Source organism: Podarcis tiliguerta (assembly GCF_965153285.1).
Source record: "Podarcis tiliguerta genome assembly, chromosome: 5".
Taxonomy (NCBI): domain Eukaryota; kingdom Metazoa; phylum Chordata; class Lepidosauria; order Squamata; family Lacertidae; genus Podarcis; species Podarcis tiliguerta.
Window position 1 is genome coordinate 84,370,442 of NC_139538.1, and position 17,572 is coordinate 84,388,013.

General features: G+C 47.1%; 1 protein-coding gene across 3 annotated transcripts in view; it reads left to right on the plus strand.

The window, feature by feature from the left end:
• Positions 1-17,572, plus strand: part of NFKB2 (nuclear factor kappa B subunit 2) — a 94,338-nt gene that overhangs the window by 43,190 nt on the left and 33,576 nt on the right. The window contains exons 1-5 of one of the 3 annotated variants that reach the window (XR_014511155.1): positions 8,362-8,486; positions 9,241-9,310; positions 12,680-12,755; positions 13,079-13,119; positions 14,189-14,287. Coding sequence is in view for 2 of the 3 variants with exons in the window: in XM_083440363.1 (XP_083296489.1) it covers positions 9,287-9,310; positions 12,680-12,755; positions 13,079-13,119; positions 14,189-14,287 (240 nt within the window). In the remaining variant the exon portion in view is untranslated. Of the gene's footprint in view, positions 1-8,361; positions 8,487-9,240; positions 9,311-12,679; positions 12,756-13,078; positions 13,120-14,188; positions 14,288-17,572 lie in introns of those variants that run through there. The other 2 variants (XM_083440363.1, XM_083440364.1) reach the window with 2 other exon arrangements.

Consider the following 17,572-nt stretch of genomic DNA (forward strand, 5'->3'; position numbering starts at 1 on the left):
CTGAAATCTGTGTTCTCTCACAGGCTCCTTTTGTACTCTTGATTATTCAGGCAGGGTTTCTCAGGTCTGCGTCTCATGTTACTTTGCCCTGTGTACATTCTAAAGATTTATGTGTGGAATGTAGGATGAAAGTCCCAAAGATGTGTGTGCCTTAGAATCTTTGGAGCGCTGAGCTAGACAGCGTTCCAAACTTCCCAGAAGCTGGTTCACAGAACCTTTGCCTGAAGCACACGGCTGAGTTCTTACATTGTAAGAGCTGTGCGATTCTGGTCAATCTGTGCCACACATTTAAAGCATATTCAACAAACGTTGAAAGCACATAGCTTTCCGCGAAGTGCAGTTGTTAAGGCTGCTGGGAACTGTAGCTCTGTAAGGGTGAAATTATAGATCCCAGGATTCTTTCGTGGGGACTCATGTGCTTTAAATGTGTGTCGAATGTGCTTTTAAATATATGGCATGTGTCTGCAGTTAGGTATACATGTTATTGCCCCTCCCTCCAAGATCCTCATCATTGGAACGCCATGAAAAGGAGCCACACGAGAGTTTTAACACCACTGTTCTTGTAACAGACGAATTGGCCTTGATTCCTAGGTAATGATAAAAGCAAGATTTTTGGAGCATTTTTTTGCTTCTGCCTCGCACTCCTCTTTTGAACGGGTAGATGAAAGTACCGGGCAGAACAGCTTCACTTTCTTACGACATACTATCTCGAAACAAGACCAAAGTGCATAAATCTCACCAAATTATTCCAGCTGCATCCCTCCCCCCCTGCCTCCCTGCTCCTGTTAACCTGATACCCCATGCTAGCTTTCCTCCAGGAGTGTGATATCCTGTCCTACGCAAAGGATGAGGCCGGGATCGCTGCTTTGGCGTTGGGAAACGCGTGTGCTACAGGGAGCGGAGATGGAGACACTGTGGAAATTGAAAAAGGAACAAGAAAACGAAAAACGCAGCAAGCTGCTGCTGTGGAATGAGGAGTTAGACTTGAGGTTTGCCATGTGAAAACAATGTTTAAAGGGCTGCAAGGAGGAGTCTGTGGTTACGTGTTATAGTGGGGAAGTACCTACTGCCCAAAGCAAAGATGCAGAGCTTGCAGATGCTGTTGGATTGCACCTCCCCTCCCACTCCAGCCTGACTGACCCATGGCCCAGGGGAACTGGAGTCCAACGGCACCCAGAGGGCAACAGGTTCCCCCACCCACTGATTCTTAAAATCAAGGATCAAACATTTTTGTATGTTTACAGAATGGTGCAATGTGTCGTTTCTTACCAATGATATCTCGGGCACGGTTGGATATCGGCTTGCGCAACGGCACGCCACACACTGCAGTCGTGATTTCAAGCGACACCGTCACTTTGGGAGGAATCGCACTCAACCGCGGCAAAATAAGGGCCGGGGAAATTTAGTATAACAACAGTTAACAGCATCACGGTGGGGGGGGGGGGAGAATAGGTCTGAATCTCATGTGACACCCGAGCTGCAGCTTGCGTGATTATTTCACACCCTCCAAACAAAAATGAAAAATGACATCATCTAGAAAGCCCCTACGGTATCTCTTAAAAAGTAATAATAATACAAAGGGGAACTTGGTGAATTGGAAGTTCCTCTCTTCCCATTTGCTGCTTTATGTTTAGTGGAGCTGGAGCTGCTCCTCAGTTGAATTGAGTTGACCTGTATATACTTTCGAAAGGACCATTCTGAATATTTTATACATGTAATATATGCAATGAATGTGCAATAATTTAAAACATAGACGTGGTGTGGTGTGTGTGTGTTCCCTCCCGCCCCCCCACCCAATGTCCTGTGACTTATCTTGGAGATCTGTTCTGCTCCAAGATCCTTTGCTCTGGAAAATGATTGTTTGTTCTGAGGAGCTTCATGGTGGGATTTAGATCAGGGAAACTGGGCGAAGGAAGGTTTGTTCCCCCCTTCCCCTGGCAGCTTCCCTGGCCTTCAGAGCAGGGACTATTTACCTTTAAGGGAGGCGGGTGGCCCTGTGGTCTAAACCACAGAGCCTTGGGCTTGTTGATCGGAAGGTCGGCAGTTCGAATCCCCGCGACGGAGTCAAAGTGCAAGTAGATAAATAGGTACCACTCTGGCGGGAAGGTAAACGGCGTTTCAGTGCACTGCTCTTGTTCGCCAGAAGTGGCTTAGTCATGCTGGCCCCATGACCCAGAAGCTGTCTGCGGACAAACGCCGGCTCCCTCGGCCTATAGAGCGAGATGAGCGCGTAACCCCAGAGTTGTCTGCTACTGGACCTAGCGGTCAGGGGTACCTTTACCTTTATTGATTAAAAGGCAGGAGGAGCTCCTGAACATGCATCTTCCACACCATATACCACCTGATCCACAGACTTAGGAGGACACCTTTCCATTTGGAGGCACACTGGGAGCAGCAGGTCTGGGGACCACCATCTAAAAACAAGAACTGTCCCAGCCTATTAACTTTTTGGACCCTAACCAGAGTAAGTAAAAGGGACAGGACTGAGCAGGCAAGTAGAAGCAGCTCCAATCTATCCACCATCTCTCTTACCAGTCCGGTCTGGAGGCAGCGCCCTGCTCACAACTTCCTGCCTGCCTCCATACCAATTTCCTCTGCAATTAGACTACAGTGGTACCTCGGGTTACATATGCTTCAGGTTACATAGGCTTCAGGTTACAGACTCCGCTAACCCAGAAATAGTACCTCGGGTTAAGAACTCTGCTTCAGGATGAGAACAGAAATCGTGCGGTGCGGCAGCAGCGGGAGGCCCCATTAGCTAAAGTGATGCTTCAGGTTAAGAACGGACCTCCGGAACGAATTAAGTACATAACCAGAGGTTCCACTGTAGTAAGGTTTATGTGCAGCATTTGTACGCCATCCAAAGATGCACATCAGAACTTACATTGCCTCTCTCTCGAATCGAGGCAGCCCACTCCCCTTCTATGCATGTGCATGTGCAGGACAGGAGGTGGGGGTTGCATCCCCCCCCATCTCCCTGTTTCCTGCTCGACTGCAGGCTGCCACCATCCTTAAGAGTCTGCTGTATGAAGGGCAAAACACTGCAGCCTTTCAACATGACAAGCAGAAGAGATAGCAAGGCTCCAGCTTGCTGCCTGTGGCTGGAAAAGCACCCCCCCATGACTTTCTATTCCCGGGGACCTGCGAGAGAGGAGCCATCCCATAACCAGACTGTCCTCGGAACCTCCGGGGAATAACATAATTATCATGTTGGCCAACAGGGAAACAGTTTTCAGGTTCTCGTTTCTCCGGTGATTGACTAATTTGCGACCAACACTAACGTGGGGAGGAAAATAATTTTGAAACGATAATAATAAATTTTATTTATATCCCGCCCTCCCCAGCCAAAGCCGGGCTCAGGGCGGCTAACAACACTAAAATAGTGCAACATTATAAAATTAATTAAAATCAAAATTGATGGCAACCATAAACTAAAGTTTTGTAAAGATTGCCAAAGGAGGGAGTCAGGCTGCACCCTGACCAAAGGCCTGGTGGAACAGCTCTGTCTTGCAGGCCCTGCGGAAAGATGTCAAGTCCTGCAGGGCCCTAGTCTCTTGTGACAGAGCGTTCCACCAGGTCGGAGCCACAGCCGAAAAAGCCCTGGCTCTAGTTGAGGCCAGCCTAACCTCTCTGTGGCCTGGGACCTTCAAGATGTTTTTATTTGAAGACCGTAAGTTCCTCTGTGGGGCATACCAGGAGAGGCGGTCCCGTAGGTACGAGGGTCCTAGGCCGTATAGGGCTTTAAAGGTTAAAACCAGCACCTTAAACCTGATCCTGTACTCCACCGGGAGCCAGTGCAGCTGGTATAGTACCGGATGAATGTGATCTCGCAGCGAAGACCCTGTAAGGAGTCTCGCTGCGGTATTCTGCACCCGCTGGAGTTTCTGGGTCAGTCTCAAGGGCAGCCCCACGTAGAGCGAGTTACAATAATCCAGTCTGGGGGTGACCGTCGCGTGGATCACAGTGGCTAGGTCAGGGCGAGAGAGGTAAGGAGCCAACTGCTTAGCTTGGCGGAGATGAAAAAATGCCGCCTTTGTTATAGCTGCAATCTGCGCCTCCATGGAGAGGGAGGTATCGAAGAGTTTAGTTGTTTCTTTTCTGATTAGGGGTTCTGCTAAAACGTCAGGGCTGCCAAATCCAGAGTTTTGAGAACTGTGTAAATGTGTTTTCCCCCGAGTTTGGGGATATGGGGGGAATTACAGTAGTGGAAAAAGTAACATTTGACATCATTGCCCCTTCCTCATATTCTGGTGAGGAATTTGCTTGCTCCTTACTTTCAGTGTTTTACCACCCCTCTCCCAAAATATTGCAGATGTCCATGCATACATAATTCCTGGATTACTGGAAAGTACACTTCCTCCTTTTTCTCCCTATGTAGTCTCCTTTTCCTCCTGGGGCGTGGCTGTCCTCTCTTGCCAGCTACACTCTGAATTTCCTCTGGCACGCTGCTCCTTGCTCTCCCTGTTCTTTCCCTCAAGTGTGTCTCCTGCAACAACACCCTTCCCTGTGACTGGCTGAATAAAACGACTTAACAAGGGATAGCTGCCAAAATGGGCTTGTGACCACTTGGTAAGGTGTCCCTCTGTGCTGCCTCACCTTTTCTGGGGAATATTTCCTGTAAAATCTCTTCAGGCTGGTTAGCCCAGCTCCCCCCACCCGCCTGCTAAGACCAGCTGATAAATCAGCTGTATTTAAAGAGTGAAGGAATGAATCTGATAAGATTTCTTCAGCCTATGTAGTTGTGTATTCCTGACCTGCAAAAGTGTGGGTGGGGGAGATAGTAAAAAGTGGGGGGAGACATAGGTAGAAGTCCCCCCCCCCCACAAATGATATATAAATCTTATATAAAAATAAGAAATAAAATAAATAGCAAGAGATGGCTTTAAAAGGTAAAGGTAAAGGTAAAGGGACCCTTGACCATTAGGTCCAGTTGTGGCCGACTCTCGGGTTGCGGCGCTCATCTCACTTTACTGGCCGAGGGAGCCGGCGTATAGCTTCCAGGTCATGTGGCCTGCATGACTAAGCCGCTTCTGGCGAACCAGAGCAGCGCACGGAAATGCTGTTTACCTTCCTGCCAGAGCAGTACCTATTTATCTACTTGCACTTTGATGTGCTTTCGAACTGCTAGGTTGGCAGGAGCTGGGACCGAGCAATGGGAGCTCACCCCGTCGCGGGGATTCAAGCTGCCGACCTCCAGTCGGTGAGCCCTAGGCTCTGTGGTTTAACCCACTGCGCCACCCGCGTCCCTGCCTTTAAAAGAGGATTAGACAAATTCACAGAGGCTAAGGCTATCCATGATTACTGGCAGTGTGCTTTTAATACCAGTTGCGAGAGACCATGAGAGGGAAGCGGCTTTTATGCATTTATGAGTAAAGCTGCATAGGACTGCCCTCTTCAAAAGGTTAGTTGAATGTTTAGAATTTACCCAGAGCAGAGGAAGTCTGATGTCACGACAAGCCATTTCCCTGGTTTTGCTTTGGGCAAACAAGTTCAAGTTCGATCTTTCGACATTTCGGACATGCTTTTTTTTTTTGGCCAGAATAAACAATTTGGAATTAGAAAGCATGTTGTTGTTATTTAGTTGTTTAGTTGTGTCCGACTCTTCGTGACCCCTGGACCAGAGCACGCCAGGCACTCCTGTCTTCCACTGCCTCCCGCAGTTTGGTCAAACTCATGCTGGTAGCTTCGAGAACACTGTCCAACCATCTCGTCCTCTGTCGTCCCCTTCTCCTTGTGCCCTCCATTTTTCCCAACATCAGGGTCTTTTCCAGGGAGTCTTCTCTTCTCATGAGGTGGCCAAAGTATTGGAGCCTCAGCTTCACGATCTGTCCTTCCAGTGAGCACTCAGGGCTGATTTCCTTAAGAATGGATAGGTTTGATCTTCTTGCAGTCCATGGGACTCCCAAGAGTCTCCTCCAGCACCATAATTCAAAAGCATCAATTCTTCGGCGATCAGCCTTCTTGATGGTCCAGCTCTCACTTCCATACATCACTACTGGGAAAACCATAGTTTTAACTATACGGACCTTTGTTGGCAAGGTGATGTCTCTGCTTTTTAAGATGCTGTCTAGGTTTGTCATTGCTTTCCTCCCAAGAAGCAGGCGTCTTTTAATTTCGTGGCTGCTGTCACCATCTGCAGTGATCATAGAGCCCAAGAAAGTAAAATCTCTCACTGCCTCCATTTCTTCCCCTTCTATTTGCCAGGAGGTGATGGGAGCATAGTTGTTATTAAAGACGAACATACTCCTCCTGACCCTTCCTCAAGCAACTCTTCCTTGAACCTGAGTTTTGTTTAGTTTCACAAGCCATGCGCCTCCACCTCCTCGTCACAGGCAGGCTCTCTTGCTGTCTTGCCTTCCCAGAACTTCAGTTGCAAAAAGTGCTCTCCAGGACTCCACATAGGAGTCCCATTTTCAGTAACAGCACCACTGAGTCCTCGAAAAAGAAGTACCTCTGAGCACGTGCAGAGTGTAACTTCCCGTTCCCACTGAATTAGGGCCACCTCCTGCCTCTTCAGTACACTTTAGAATTCAGGAGCAGGATTGTTAACATTACAGTACAGCCCACGATCCTTTCCCTCCAGAACATACATACATTTAATTTCTACACTGCTCTTCACTCGTGGATCACAGTATAAAAACACAAAAATACACAACATAGTAACAAACAACATACCCCCCAAGTTTAATAATAATAATAATAATAATAATAATACAGTGGTGCCCCGCAAGACGAATGCCTCGCAAGACGGAAAACCCGCTAGACGAAAGGGTTTTCCGTTTTGGAGGTGCTTCGCAGGACGAATTTCTCTATGGGCTTGCTTCGCAAGACGAAAATGTCTTGCGATTCCTGGGGGTTTTTTTTCGCTCCCCACCCCCTTTTTCTAAGGCACTAAGCTGCTAATAGCCTTTTAGCAGCTAATCCGCTAATCCCTTAAGCCTTTAATAGCCGCTAATAGCCGCTAAACCACTAATAGCGCTAATCCGCTAATGGGCTTGCTTCGCAAGAGGAAAAAACCGCTAGACGAAGAGACTCACGGAACGGATTCTTTTCGTCTTGCAAGGCACCACTGTAATAGCTCACACTCCGGCCATCTGGCTGAGTTTCCCCCGCCACTCTGGGCGGCTTCCAATCAAGTGTTAAAAACAATACAGCATTAAATATTAAAAACTTCCCTAAACAGGCCTGCCTTCAGATGTCTTTTAAAGAGAAGATAACTGCTTATTTCCTTCACATCTGAAGGGAGGATGTTCCACAGGGCGGGCGCCACTACCGAGAAGGCCCTCTGTCTGGTTCCTTGTAACCTCACTTCTTGCAATGAGGGAACCGCCAGAAGGCTCTCGGTGCTGGATCTCAGTGTCTGGCCTGAACGATGGGGGTGAAGACGCGCCTTCAGGTATACTGGGCCGAGGCCGTTTAGGGCTTTAAAGGTCAGCACCAACACTTTGAATTGTGCTCGGAAACGTACTGGGAGCCAATGCAGATCTCTCAGGACCGGTGCTATGTGGTCTCGGAGGCCACTCCCAGTCACCAGTCTAGCATTCTGGATTAATTGCAGTTTCCGGGTCACCTTCAAAGGTAGCCCCACGTAGAGCGCATTGCAGTAGTCCAAGTGGGAGATAACTAGAGCATGCACCACTCTGGCAAGACAGTCTGCGGGCAGGTAGGGTCTTGGCCTGTGTACCAGATGGAGCTGATAAACAGCTGCCCTGGACACAGAATTAACCTGCGCCTCCATGGACAGCTGTGAGTCTAAAATGACTCCCAGGCTGCGCACCTGGTTTCAGGGGCACAGTTACCCCATTCAGGCTCCACACCCACCCGCCCCCTGTCCCCCCAAAACAGTACTTCTGTCTTGTAAGGATTCAACCTCAATCTGTTAGCCGCCATCCATCCTCCAACCGCCTCCAGGCACTCAAATAGTGAGGCCCCCAGATAGTTAAATGCCAAAGGCCTGATTACAGAGGAAAGTTATTGCCCAGCACCTAAAGATATGTAGTGAAGGTGCCAGGGAGCCACCACAGAAAAGGCCATTTCTTGTGTTGCCACCCTCCAGGCTTCTTGTGGAGGACACACACACACGGGTCTCTCTCTGGAGACCTCACCCTGGGCAAAAAACCCACTCGTTCTTCCCACCCCACCCCGTATCTATTGCACTGGTTTAAGTCTTTATGGGTCAAAAATCAGGACTTTGAATTGGGCGCAGAAACTGATCAGCAGCTCAGCTTTGCGCCTCTTCCGCGTTTCGTTTGCAAGCGGCCTTAGCGCCTCCCGCCTGGCGAGGGCGCGCGCGGGAGCGCGGGGCGTGCTTTCCGTTGCCCGGGCAACTAGTCCCCGCCCCTTCAGAGCGGCGGTCAGCTGATTGCTAAGAACCCTCGAGGGGGGGAAGGGAGGGAGGAAGGGCGTGGCTTATCCCAGGGAGGGGGACACCCAGAGGACTCCAGACTGGGCGCGACGGCGAGCCTCGGAGGGTCTCTGCCCCGAAGGTAAGCGGCTCTAAGGGTCTCCAGGCCAGTTCCCCTCTCTCCAAGCCCACCCTCCTCCTTCTGCCGGTGGAAAGTGAGCGTGCGTGCGTGCGGATCTCCCTGCTTCATTAGTGCTTTAATTGCATTGCAGGTAGGGTTGGACTAGATGATCCCTTGGGCACCCCCTATTCCGACGGGTCTTTTTAAAATGCCCACAAACTGGAAGGCTAGGGGGAGGGGAGGGGTGGGGGCCCTGGGCTTGGATCCACTCCTCGCGGAGCAGTTTTGTTCTCTTGTTGCGGAGTTTCTGCTGTCCCGAAATGCCCCATAGGGGGTGGCATTTTCTCCGGAGCGGGAGAAAATCGCAGGGTCCCCCCCCCCCTACTCGGGAGCAAGGGAAGGTGAAGGCCCCGAGTGGCCTGCCAGGGAGGCGATCGCTCGCTTTGTCTTTCCCTCGGCAGACGCGCAAAGCGCCGTCGGGGCGCCTGGCTGCTGGCTGTGCGCCCAGGGCGCAGAGCGCACGTGTGGATATTCCGGGGTTTCTGGAGCGCGGGCGGAGCGGGTAGAGTCGGGTCGGCGGGGCCGAGCCAAGTCCGTCGGGAAGAGTAAGCAAAGCCAGCCCCTCCCTCTCTCCTTCCGACGCGGCTGGGCTTCTAGGGACTTTCCATCGGCGTTTCCTCGCCCGCCCAGTTTCCGCCGGAGGCTCTTTCGGCAGCAGAGGCGGTGCTCGCTCGTCTCCTCTTGTCTTCCTCGGGCTCTCCGTTTTCTTTCGCAGGAAGCCCTAAACTCCGGGACTGCTGCTGCCGCCGCCTCGACCGGCCATGGATTGCGACGGCTACCCCGCGGTGAGTCGCCCACAAAGGGGTCCCTCTGGGCTCATCTTGTTCGGTGGGGTGGGGGGGGCGTGGAAATTCCCCCACTTCCCCGCCCTATTTCCCAGGTTGAGCCATATGCAAAAAACCCGGGGCCGCTTGGCTTCCCTGCAGCTCCCCTTCCGGCTTCTAGTCTCCAGAGGTTAACATTGCCGATTAGTAAAGGGCAGCAGACTCATTTTGGGAGACAGAAAAACCCCAGATCTCTGTTTGTTTTTTATTTTTTGTGTGTGCCCAAGACAAACGCAGCTCCTTGTCCTGGATAGATAGTGGCCATGAGTCCCTTTCTAGTGAAAAACCCCCCAGAATATAAGTATTATAATAATATGCAAGAAGATAAAAATGACCAAGTGATAGAACTAGTCAGTGCTTTTTTTGCTGGGGGTACTTGGTACACAGTACCAACAACACCCCCCCTTTCCCCAAATGTTAAAAGTGTGGCACTTACTATAACAGCTTCATGGTGAGTGCCAATACCAATTTTTTCTTTTTTTTTAACCCCCCCTCCCGCACTGGAACTACTTAAGCCACAAGGAATAAAACAATCCAGTACCAGTTTCAATTGTAAGCCACTTTGAGGTATTGTTACAATCAAGCAGTATTATTACAGTCAAGCCTTTTCTGTGGTGGCTCCCTGATTGTGGAATGCTTTCCCCAGAGAGGCTCGCCTGGCGCCATCACTACATACAGTCAGGCGCCAGGCAGAAACATTCCTCTTTACCCAGGCTTACGACTATTAAATAATCTATGGCCTGTGAAAGTGTGTGTGGAGACAAACTGTTATTATGTTGACTATTTTACGATTAGGCTGTCTTAACGTCAGTAGGCTGTTTATTACGTTTTTATCATCGATGCTCTGTAATGTGTTTTTAATGGGATCTTTTGATAAACGGTGGTATTATAAATTGAATAAAGAATAATAAATAATATTGTGAAAGCAGTTGTAAGACTGTGCTCCTATTTGCCTAAAGAGCCTGTCCACAGAAGAGACTACCTGCTGTGTCTTTGGAGGGAGGTAAAACCAGTGGCGTAGCGTGGGGGGTGCAGGGGGGGCTGGCCGCACCGGGCACAACATTTGGGGGGGGCGCCCTCTGCCCCTACCTGGCTCACTCACTCTCTCTCACTGCAGTGCTGGCTGTGCGAATCCAATCCGAGCCGCCGGGTCGCCGCCCACTGTCGAGGGAGGGGGGGTGCCAGACGTGCGGTGCGGTGCGGAGAGAGAGCGAGGGACTATCTGGGGGAGGGACAGTGCAGCGGGGGGCGCAAATTACTTGCCTTGCCCCGGGTGCTGACAACCCACGCTACGCCACTGGGTAAAACCAAAGTCTGTGCTAGAGGCTGTTCTGTATTTTCCCTAAGCAGCGAAGGAGAGTGCCCTTTGCACCTAGCCATAAGGCACTGTTTTGCCTCTTTCCAGTTGGGAGGCATGATCACACCTGCTTTTCCTGAAACTCGGTAGGGTAGGTGATTTTTTAAAAACATCCTGAAGCTCTCCTGAGGCATTCCAAATTGGTATTTGTGGGGGTGGTGCTACCTGGCCCCTCCACCTCTTGTCTTCCCATGGCAGGAAGCCCTGAAGAGTGTTAGCATGCTTTATTGAAAAATTTCTGTTTCTGGAGCAGGTGGGAACCCTAATTGTGGTAATAGAGGCTTCATTTAGCTATCGCATACCCTTAGCAAATGGTTTAAAGCTTGCCTGTCTTGACTTTATGTATTTCATACAGTGAGGGGGAAAGGTATTTGATCCCCTGCTAAATTTGCCCGTTTGCCCCTCTGACGAAGAAATGACCAGTCCATAATTTTAATGGTAGGTTTATTGTAGCTGTGAGAGACAGAACAACAACAGGAAAACCCCCAGAAACCCAGAAGACAAAAGTCAAGAGTTTGATGTGCATTGTAATGAGTGAAATAAGTATTTGATCCCTTTGCAAAAGATGACTTAGTACTTGGTGGCAAAACCCTTGTTGGCAATTACAGATCCTCTCCAAGTCAGTAAGATTTTGAGGCCGATGTGTAGCTACTCGAACCTTCAGCTCCCTCCACAGATTTTCGATGGGATTAAGGTATGGAGACTGGCTAGGCCACTCCAGGACCTTACTGTGCTTCTTTCTTGAGCCACTCCTTTGTTGCCTTGGCCATCTGTTTTGGGTCATTGTCATGCTGGAATAGGCATCCTTCACCCATTTTCAATGCCCGGCTGAGGGAAGAAGGCGCTCACCCAAGATTTGACGATACATGGTCCCGTCTATTGTCCCTTTGATTCGGTGAAGGTGTCCTGTCCCTTTAGCAGAAAAACACTCCCAAAGTATAATATGTCCCCCTCCATGTTTGACGGTGGGGATGGTGTTCTTGGGGTCGTAGGCAGCATTCCTCCTCCTCCAAACACGGCGAGTTGAGTTGATGCCAAAGAGCTTGATTTTGGTCTCATCCGACCACAACACTGTCACCCAGTTCTCTGGGTCATTCAGATGTGCATTGGCAAACTGCAGACAGGCCTGTACATGTGCTGTCTTGAGCAAGGGGACCTTGCCGGCTCTGCAAGATCTCAGTCCTTCACGATGTAGTGTGTTACCAACTGTTTTCATGGTGACTATGGTCCCAGCTGGCCTGAGATCATTGACAAGTTCCGCCCGTGTAGTTCTGGGCTGCTTCATCACTGTTCTCATGATCGTTGCAACTCCACGAGATGAGATCTTGCATGGAGCCCCAGACCGAGGGAGGTTGACAGTTATTTTGTGTTTCTTCCATTTGCGAATTATTGCACCAGCTGTTGTCACCTTCTCACTAAGCTGCTTGGCAATAGTCTTGTAGCCCAGTCCAGCCATGTGCAGGTCTACAATCTTATCCCTGACATCCTTGGACAGCTCTTTGGTCTTGGTCATGGTGGCTACTTTGGAATCATTGGATTGATTGCTTCAGTCGACAGGTGTCTTTTGTACAGGTACTGTAACGAGCTGGGATTACAGGTAAGACCTCTCCCTTACAGCAGGTGCTTCCAATCTCAGCTCGTTACATACAGTGAAGATACCAGGTAGCCTGACATCTGGCTGGTTGATAGGGGATCACATACTTATTTCACTCATTATAATGCACATCAATCTCTGACTTTTGTCTTCTGTTGTTTCTGGGGGTTTTCCTTGTTGTTATTCTGTCTCTCACATCTACAATAAACCTACCATTAAAATTATGGGGTGGTCATTTCTTCGTCAGAGGGCAAACGGGCAAATTTAGCAGGGGATCAAATACTTTCCCGCCCCCTCACTGTAATTCTGTGGCCTTTCTCTCACACTTGTGCCAAATGTGTCGTAAGATTTCTGTCTTGTCCCCCTGTTCTGTTTGCAGTGCTTGGACGGGATAGAATACGACGATTTCCAGTTTGGCCCTCATTTGATTGAGCATAAGGATCTCATGGAGACAGGTAATGAATGCTTTTGGGAGTTTATATGTGCCTTGGGGAATGATAAATTACAAGGGAGGGGAAGTTTCAGTTAGAGCTTGTGCATATTGTGTTATGGCTATAAACTGTTGCTCAACGGTCGGTGCTTCTCAAACTTGGGTCCCCAGCTGTTGAGACTACAACTCCTATCACCCCTGACCTCTGGTCCTGCTAGCTAGGGACGATGGGAGTTGTAGTCCAACAACACTTGGGGACCGAAGTTTGAGAAACAGTGGCTTAATGGAATTGCATGTGGTTGTGTATACATTGGTCCAATCAGGATATTTTGTTTTTTATATCCACAGTTGAAGGCCCGTTCCTCACTATAATTGAGCAGCCAAAGCAGGTATGGATGTAATCATTTGTCACTGAACTGAGCTTTTTTTAATAATATTTTTTATTAATTTTAACATATAGCTATAAAATGTACCACAAAACTTATCACTTATACAATCTTTTTAGACTTCCATCAGCACCTCTGATGATCCACCGTTTTAACCACTTCTTATGCATTTCTTAACTTTATATTGCCTTTACATCTCTTAACAAATCATCCTCCCCCTTGTCCATTTTTACAATACTTCTAATAATACTCCTCACAAAACTTCTTGCAACCCTACAAACGTTGTCTGTTCTTCACAATTACTTTTCAAATAGTCCGTAAATTTACTCCAGTCTTCCGTGAGTTTCTGGTCTCGCTGGTTTTGAATCTTTCATGTTAGTTTATCTAATTCTGCATAGTCCATTAACTTCATCCTCCATTCTTCAATCAACGGTAACTCTTCTTACTTCCATTTTTGGGCCAATAATATTCTTGCTGCTGTTATTGCATATAAAAAGAGCTTACATTCCTTTCTATTTATGTCACTCTCCACAATGCCCAATAGAAATGCTTCTGGTTTCTTTATAAATGTATATTTCAACATTTTTTTCAACTCATTATATATCATCTCCCAGAAGCATTTCACCTTTTTACATTCCCACCACATGTGATAAAATGTTCCTTCTTTTTCTTTACATTTCCAACATTTATTACTGACTTTATACATTTTCGCTAACTTGACAGGTGTTATATACCATCTATACATCATTTTCATCACATTTTCTTTTAGGGCACTGCATTCAGTAAATTTTAAACCTTCCTTCCATAATTTCACCCAATCACTCAGCTGTATATTATACCCAAAATCTTTGGCCCAGTGAATCATAACCGACTTAACCTCTTCGTCCTTCAAATGCCATTCAAGCAGCAATTTATACATTTGAGACAAAATTTTTACATCATTACTTAATATGTCACTGAACTGAGTTGCCCAGCTATGTATATGCTGTTGCAAGCACACTTTCCCCAACGGCTTGGTTTGGTGTAACTGGTCATGTAATGGGATGTCTTTGTTTTCCTTTGTCTTCTGCAGCGAGGTTTCCGGTTCCGATATGGCTGTGAAGGTCCCTCGCATGGTGGGCTTCCTGGAGCATCTAGTGAGAAGGGACATAAAACTTACCCCACAGTTAAGGTGAGCATCAGATTCAGTGGTGCCTCACAAGACGAAAATAATTCGTTCCGCGAGTCTCTTCGTCTAGCGGTTTTTTCGTCTTGCGAAGCAAGCCCATTAGCGGATTAGCGGCTATTAGCGGCTATTAAAGGCTTAAGGGATTAGCGGATTAGCTGCTAAAAGGTTATTAGCGGTTTAGCGGCTTAGAAAAAGGGGGTGAGGAGCGAAAAAAAATCTCAAGAATCGCAAGACATTTTCGTCTTGCGAAGCAAGCCCATAGGGAAATTCGTCCTGCGAAGCGCATCGAAAAACGGAAAACCCTTTCGTCTAGCGGGTTTTCTGTCTTGCGAGGCATTCGTCTTGCGGGGTACCACTGTAGTTTTTTAAAAAAATGTATATTCTTCATTGCAAGATAAAAAGTACATAAGAGTAAGATAAGACACGAAAAGAAGAAATGGTACCCATGTAGAAAGCAGAACAACAACAAAATGGTATACATTATGCCCAAAAAACATTGTGGTTAACCAGACCTTAACCTAATGCTGTACAATATTTATAAAATGAATTTGAAATACTGTTGAATTTGTACATGGCAAGTCTCCGTTTGTATGCAACTTGTTCATGTGTAGCGAGTTTGGACATATATTCAGTCCAGTCGTTAAAGGGAGCTGCTTTATTTTTCCCAGTTTGTCAATACAGTGGTGCCTCGCAAGACGAAAAGAACCCGTTCCGCGAGTCTCTTCGTCTTGCGGTTTTTTTCGTCTTGCGAAGCAAGTCCATTAGCGGATTAGCGCTATTAGCGCTATTAGCGGTTTAGCGGCTATTAAAGGCTTAAGGGATTAGCGGATTAGCTGCTAAAAGGCTATTAGCGGCTATTAAAGGCTTAAGGGATTAGCGGATTAGCTGCTAAAAGGCTATTAGCGGCTTAGATCAGCTGATAAGCGGCTTAGATCAGCTGTTAAGCGGCTTAGCGATCAGCTGTTAAGCGGCTTAGGGGCTTGGGGAAAAGGGGGGGAGGGGAAAAAAACCCCAGGAATCGCAAGGCATTTTCGTCTTGCGAAGCAAGCCCATAGCAAATTCGTCCTGCGAAGCACCTCCAAAACGGAAAACCCTTTCGTCTAGTGGGTTTTCCGTCTTGCGAGGCATTCGTCTTGCGGGGCACCACTGTATCTGTCTTTTTGCCATAGGGCACAGAGAGTCCATTCATATTGTGCCCTTTTGTTAGATTCAGTGTATTGAAATATAGTCCAACTAAATATTGATTAAACTATCTGAAGGTGAGCGCATCAGATAGTTTAATCAGTATTTGGTTATATTTGAACATCTTTAAATGATTTTTTTTTTTAAGAACAGCCATACTCTCATGGGCCACTGGTATTCCCACTTAGGATAACCTTTTTGACTAGCAGATGGGCATCTGTTGCTTTGGGAAGAGTACAAAGTGCCAATGAAATACAGTGATACCTAGGGTTAAGTACTTAATTCGTTCCAGAGGTCTGTACTTAACCTGAAACTGTTCTTAACCTGAAGCACCACTTTAGCTAATGGGGCCTCCTGCTGCAGCCGCACCGCCGGAGCACGATTTCTGTTCTTATCCTGAAGCAAAGTTCTTAACCTGAAGCACTATTTCTAGGTTAGCAGAGTGTGTAACCTGAAGCGTCTGTAACCTGAAGCGTATGTAACCCAAGGTACCACTGTACTTTGTTTGCAGTCTTCATCCACCTGCACTTTAGGACACACTTTGCAACATTATACCTGGCAGGTGTTGTGAAAATATCACCTTGCTCTTGTTGGCTGAGGAGCTGAGGTGCTTAGTTGCTTAGGGATCCAAGATGTTTTGCCGTCCAGCTCCTCTGAAGGAATGGAACATTTTCATTTAGCTTGAATCAGGGTGGATTTGATTTAAATCACTAGTCAGTAAGACTTGATTTAAATCATTTTATTACAGAAACACTCATTCTTGCTGGTATAACCTTAATATTTACAACCAGATGGAGGTTTCATTTTGGGGAATTTTCAGAGTAGTTTTTACAGTTATATAAAAATATACTGATTTGGTTATACTATTAGAAATACACAGACAGATAATTATGAAATTATTGTGAGGTTTAATAAGTTAACTGTTTATATTTGGACAACTTTTCTGCTGTACTTTGTTGGAAGGAGAAAAAACAATCATTTACTTTAAAACAATTAAAACAATTAATTTAACTAAAACAATAACATTATAGCATATGTATCCATGTTTGTTAACTGATGCGGTTAAACAATTTTTTTAAAAAAAAACTTAGACGGAGTTTTAGCACACGTGAAAAACTTAAAACAAATCCTTATTTGTTTTAGCACACATGAAAAACTTAAAACAAATCCTTATTTCCTGATGAATAGCCTTTGGACTGTAGTGTAACTTAATGTTTAGTGTAAGCTATAGTTTAGTGTAAACTTAGTGTAAGCTATCTTTAGAACGATTTTTCCTCCAAAAGCATTTTATTTTAAAAATCCAATTTAAATAAAAAATATCTGATTTTTTTAAAAATCTGGTGTTTGTTTTTTTTAATTTTAAAAAATCATTGATTTTAATCAATGGTATTAAACATTGGGGGCAGGTTGAGTCACTGGGAAAAAGTTGGGAGGAGACCCCAGAGGACCAGAAAACGCGAGTGTAGAGCGGATGGGTTGAGTCATCTGAAGGGAAGGCTTTTAGTGGAGGGTGAGGCTTGAGGAAGAAGGAAGAGGAGATGGAGAATTGGGGAAAGAAGGGACTTAATTAGAAGGCAATAAAACTTAATATCAGGAATGTCTGTGTGCCGTGAAGGAAGCGAGCGCTGGAGAGGCTGCCGATTGCTCAGTTTCCCTTCAGCTGTGCAAAGCAGGCAAGGACATGAAAAGCAAGGATGTGAGGCAGTGCTGGATTTACATATTGTCGCCCAGGGCCTCATAACCTAGTGGGGCCTTGGTCTCTTGCCATTTTTTGTGGGGGAAGGAAGGCAGAGTTTACTCTCTAGGCCAGGCATAGGCAAACTCGGCCCTCCAGATGTTTTCGGACTACAGCTCCCACCATCCCTAGTTAACAGGGCCAGTGGTCAGGGTTGATGGGAATTGTAGTCTCAAAACATCTGGAGGGCCGAGTTTGCCTATGTCTGACTAGGCCCAGTTGCTTTTGTTGTTGCTTAGTCGTTTAGTCGTGTCCAACTCTTTGTGACCCCATGGACCAGAGCACGCCAGGCACTCCTGTCTTCCACTGCCTCCCGCAGTTTGGTCAAACCTATGTTCGTAGCTTCGAGAACACTGTCCAACCATCTCGTC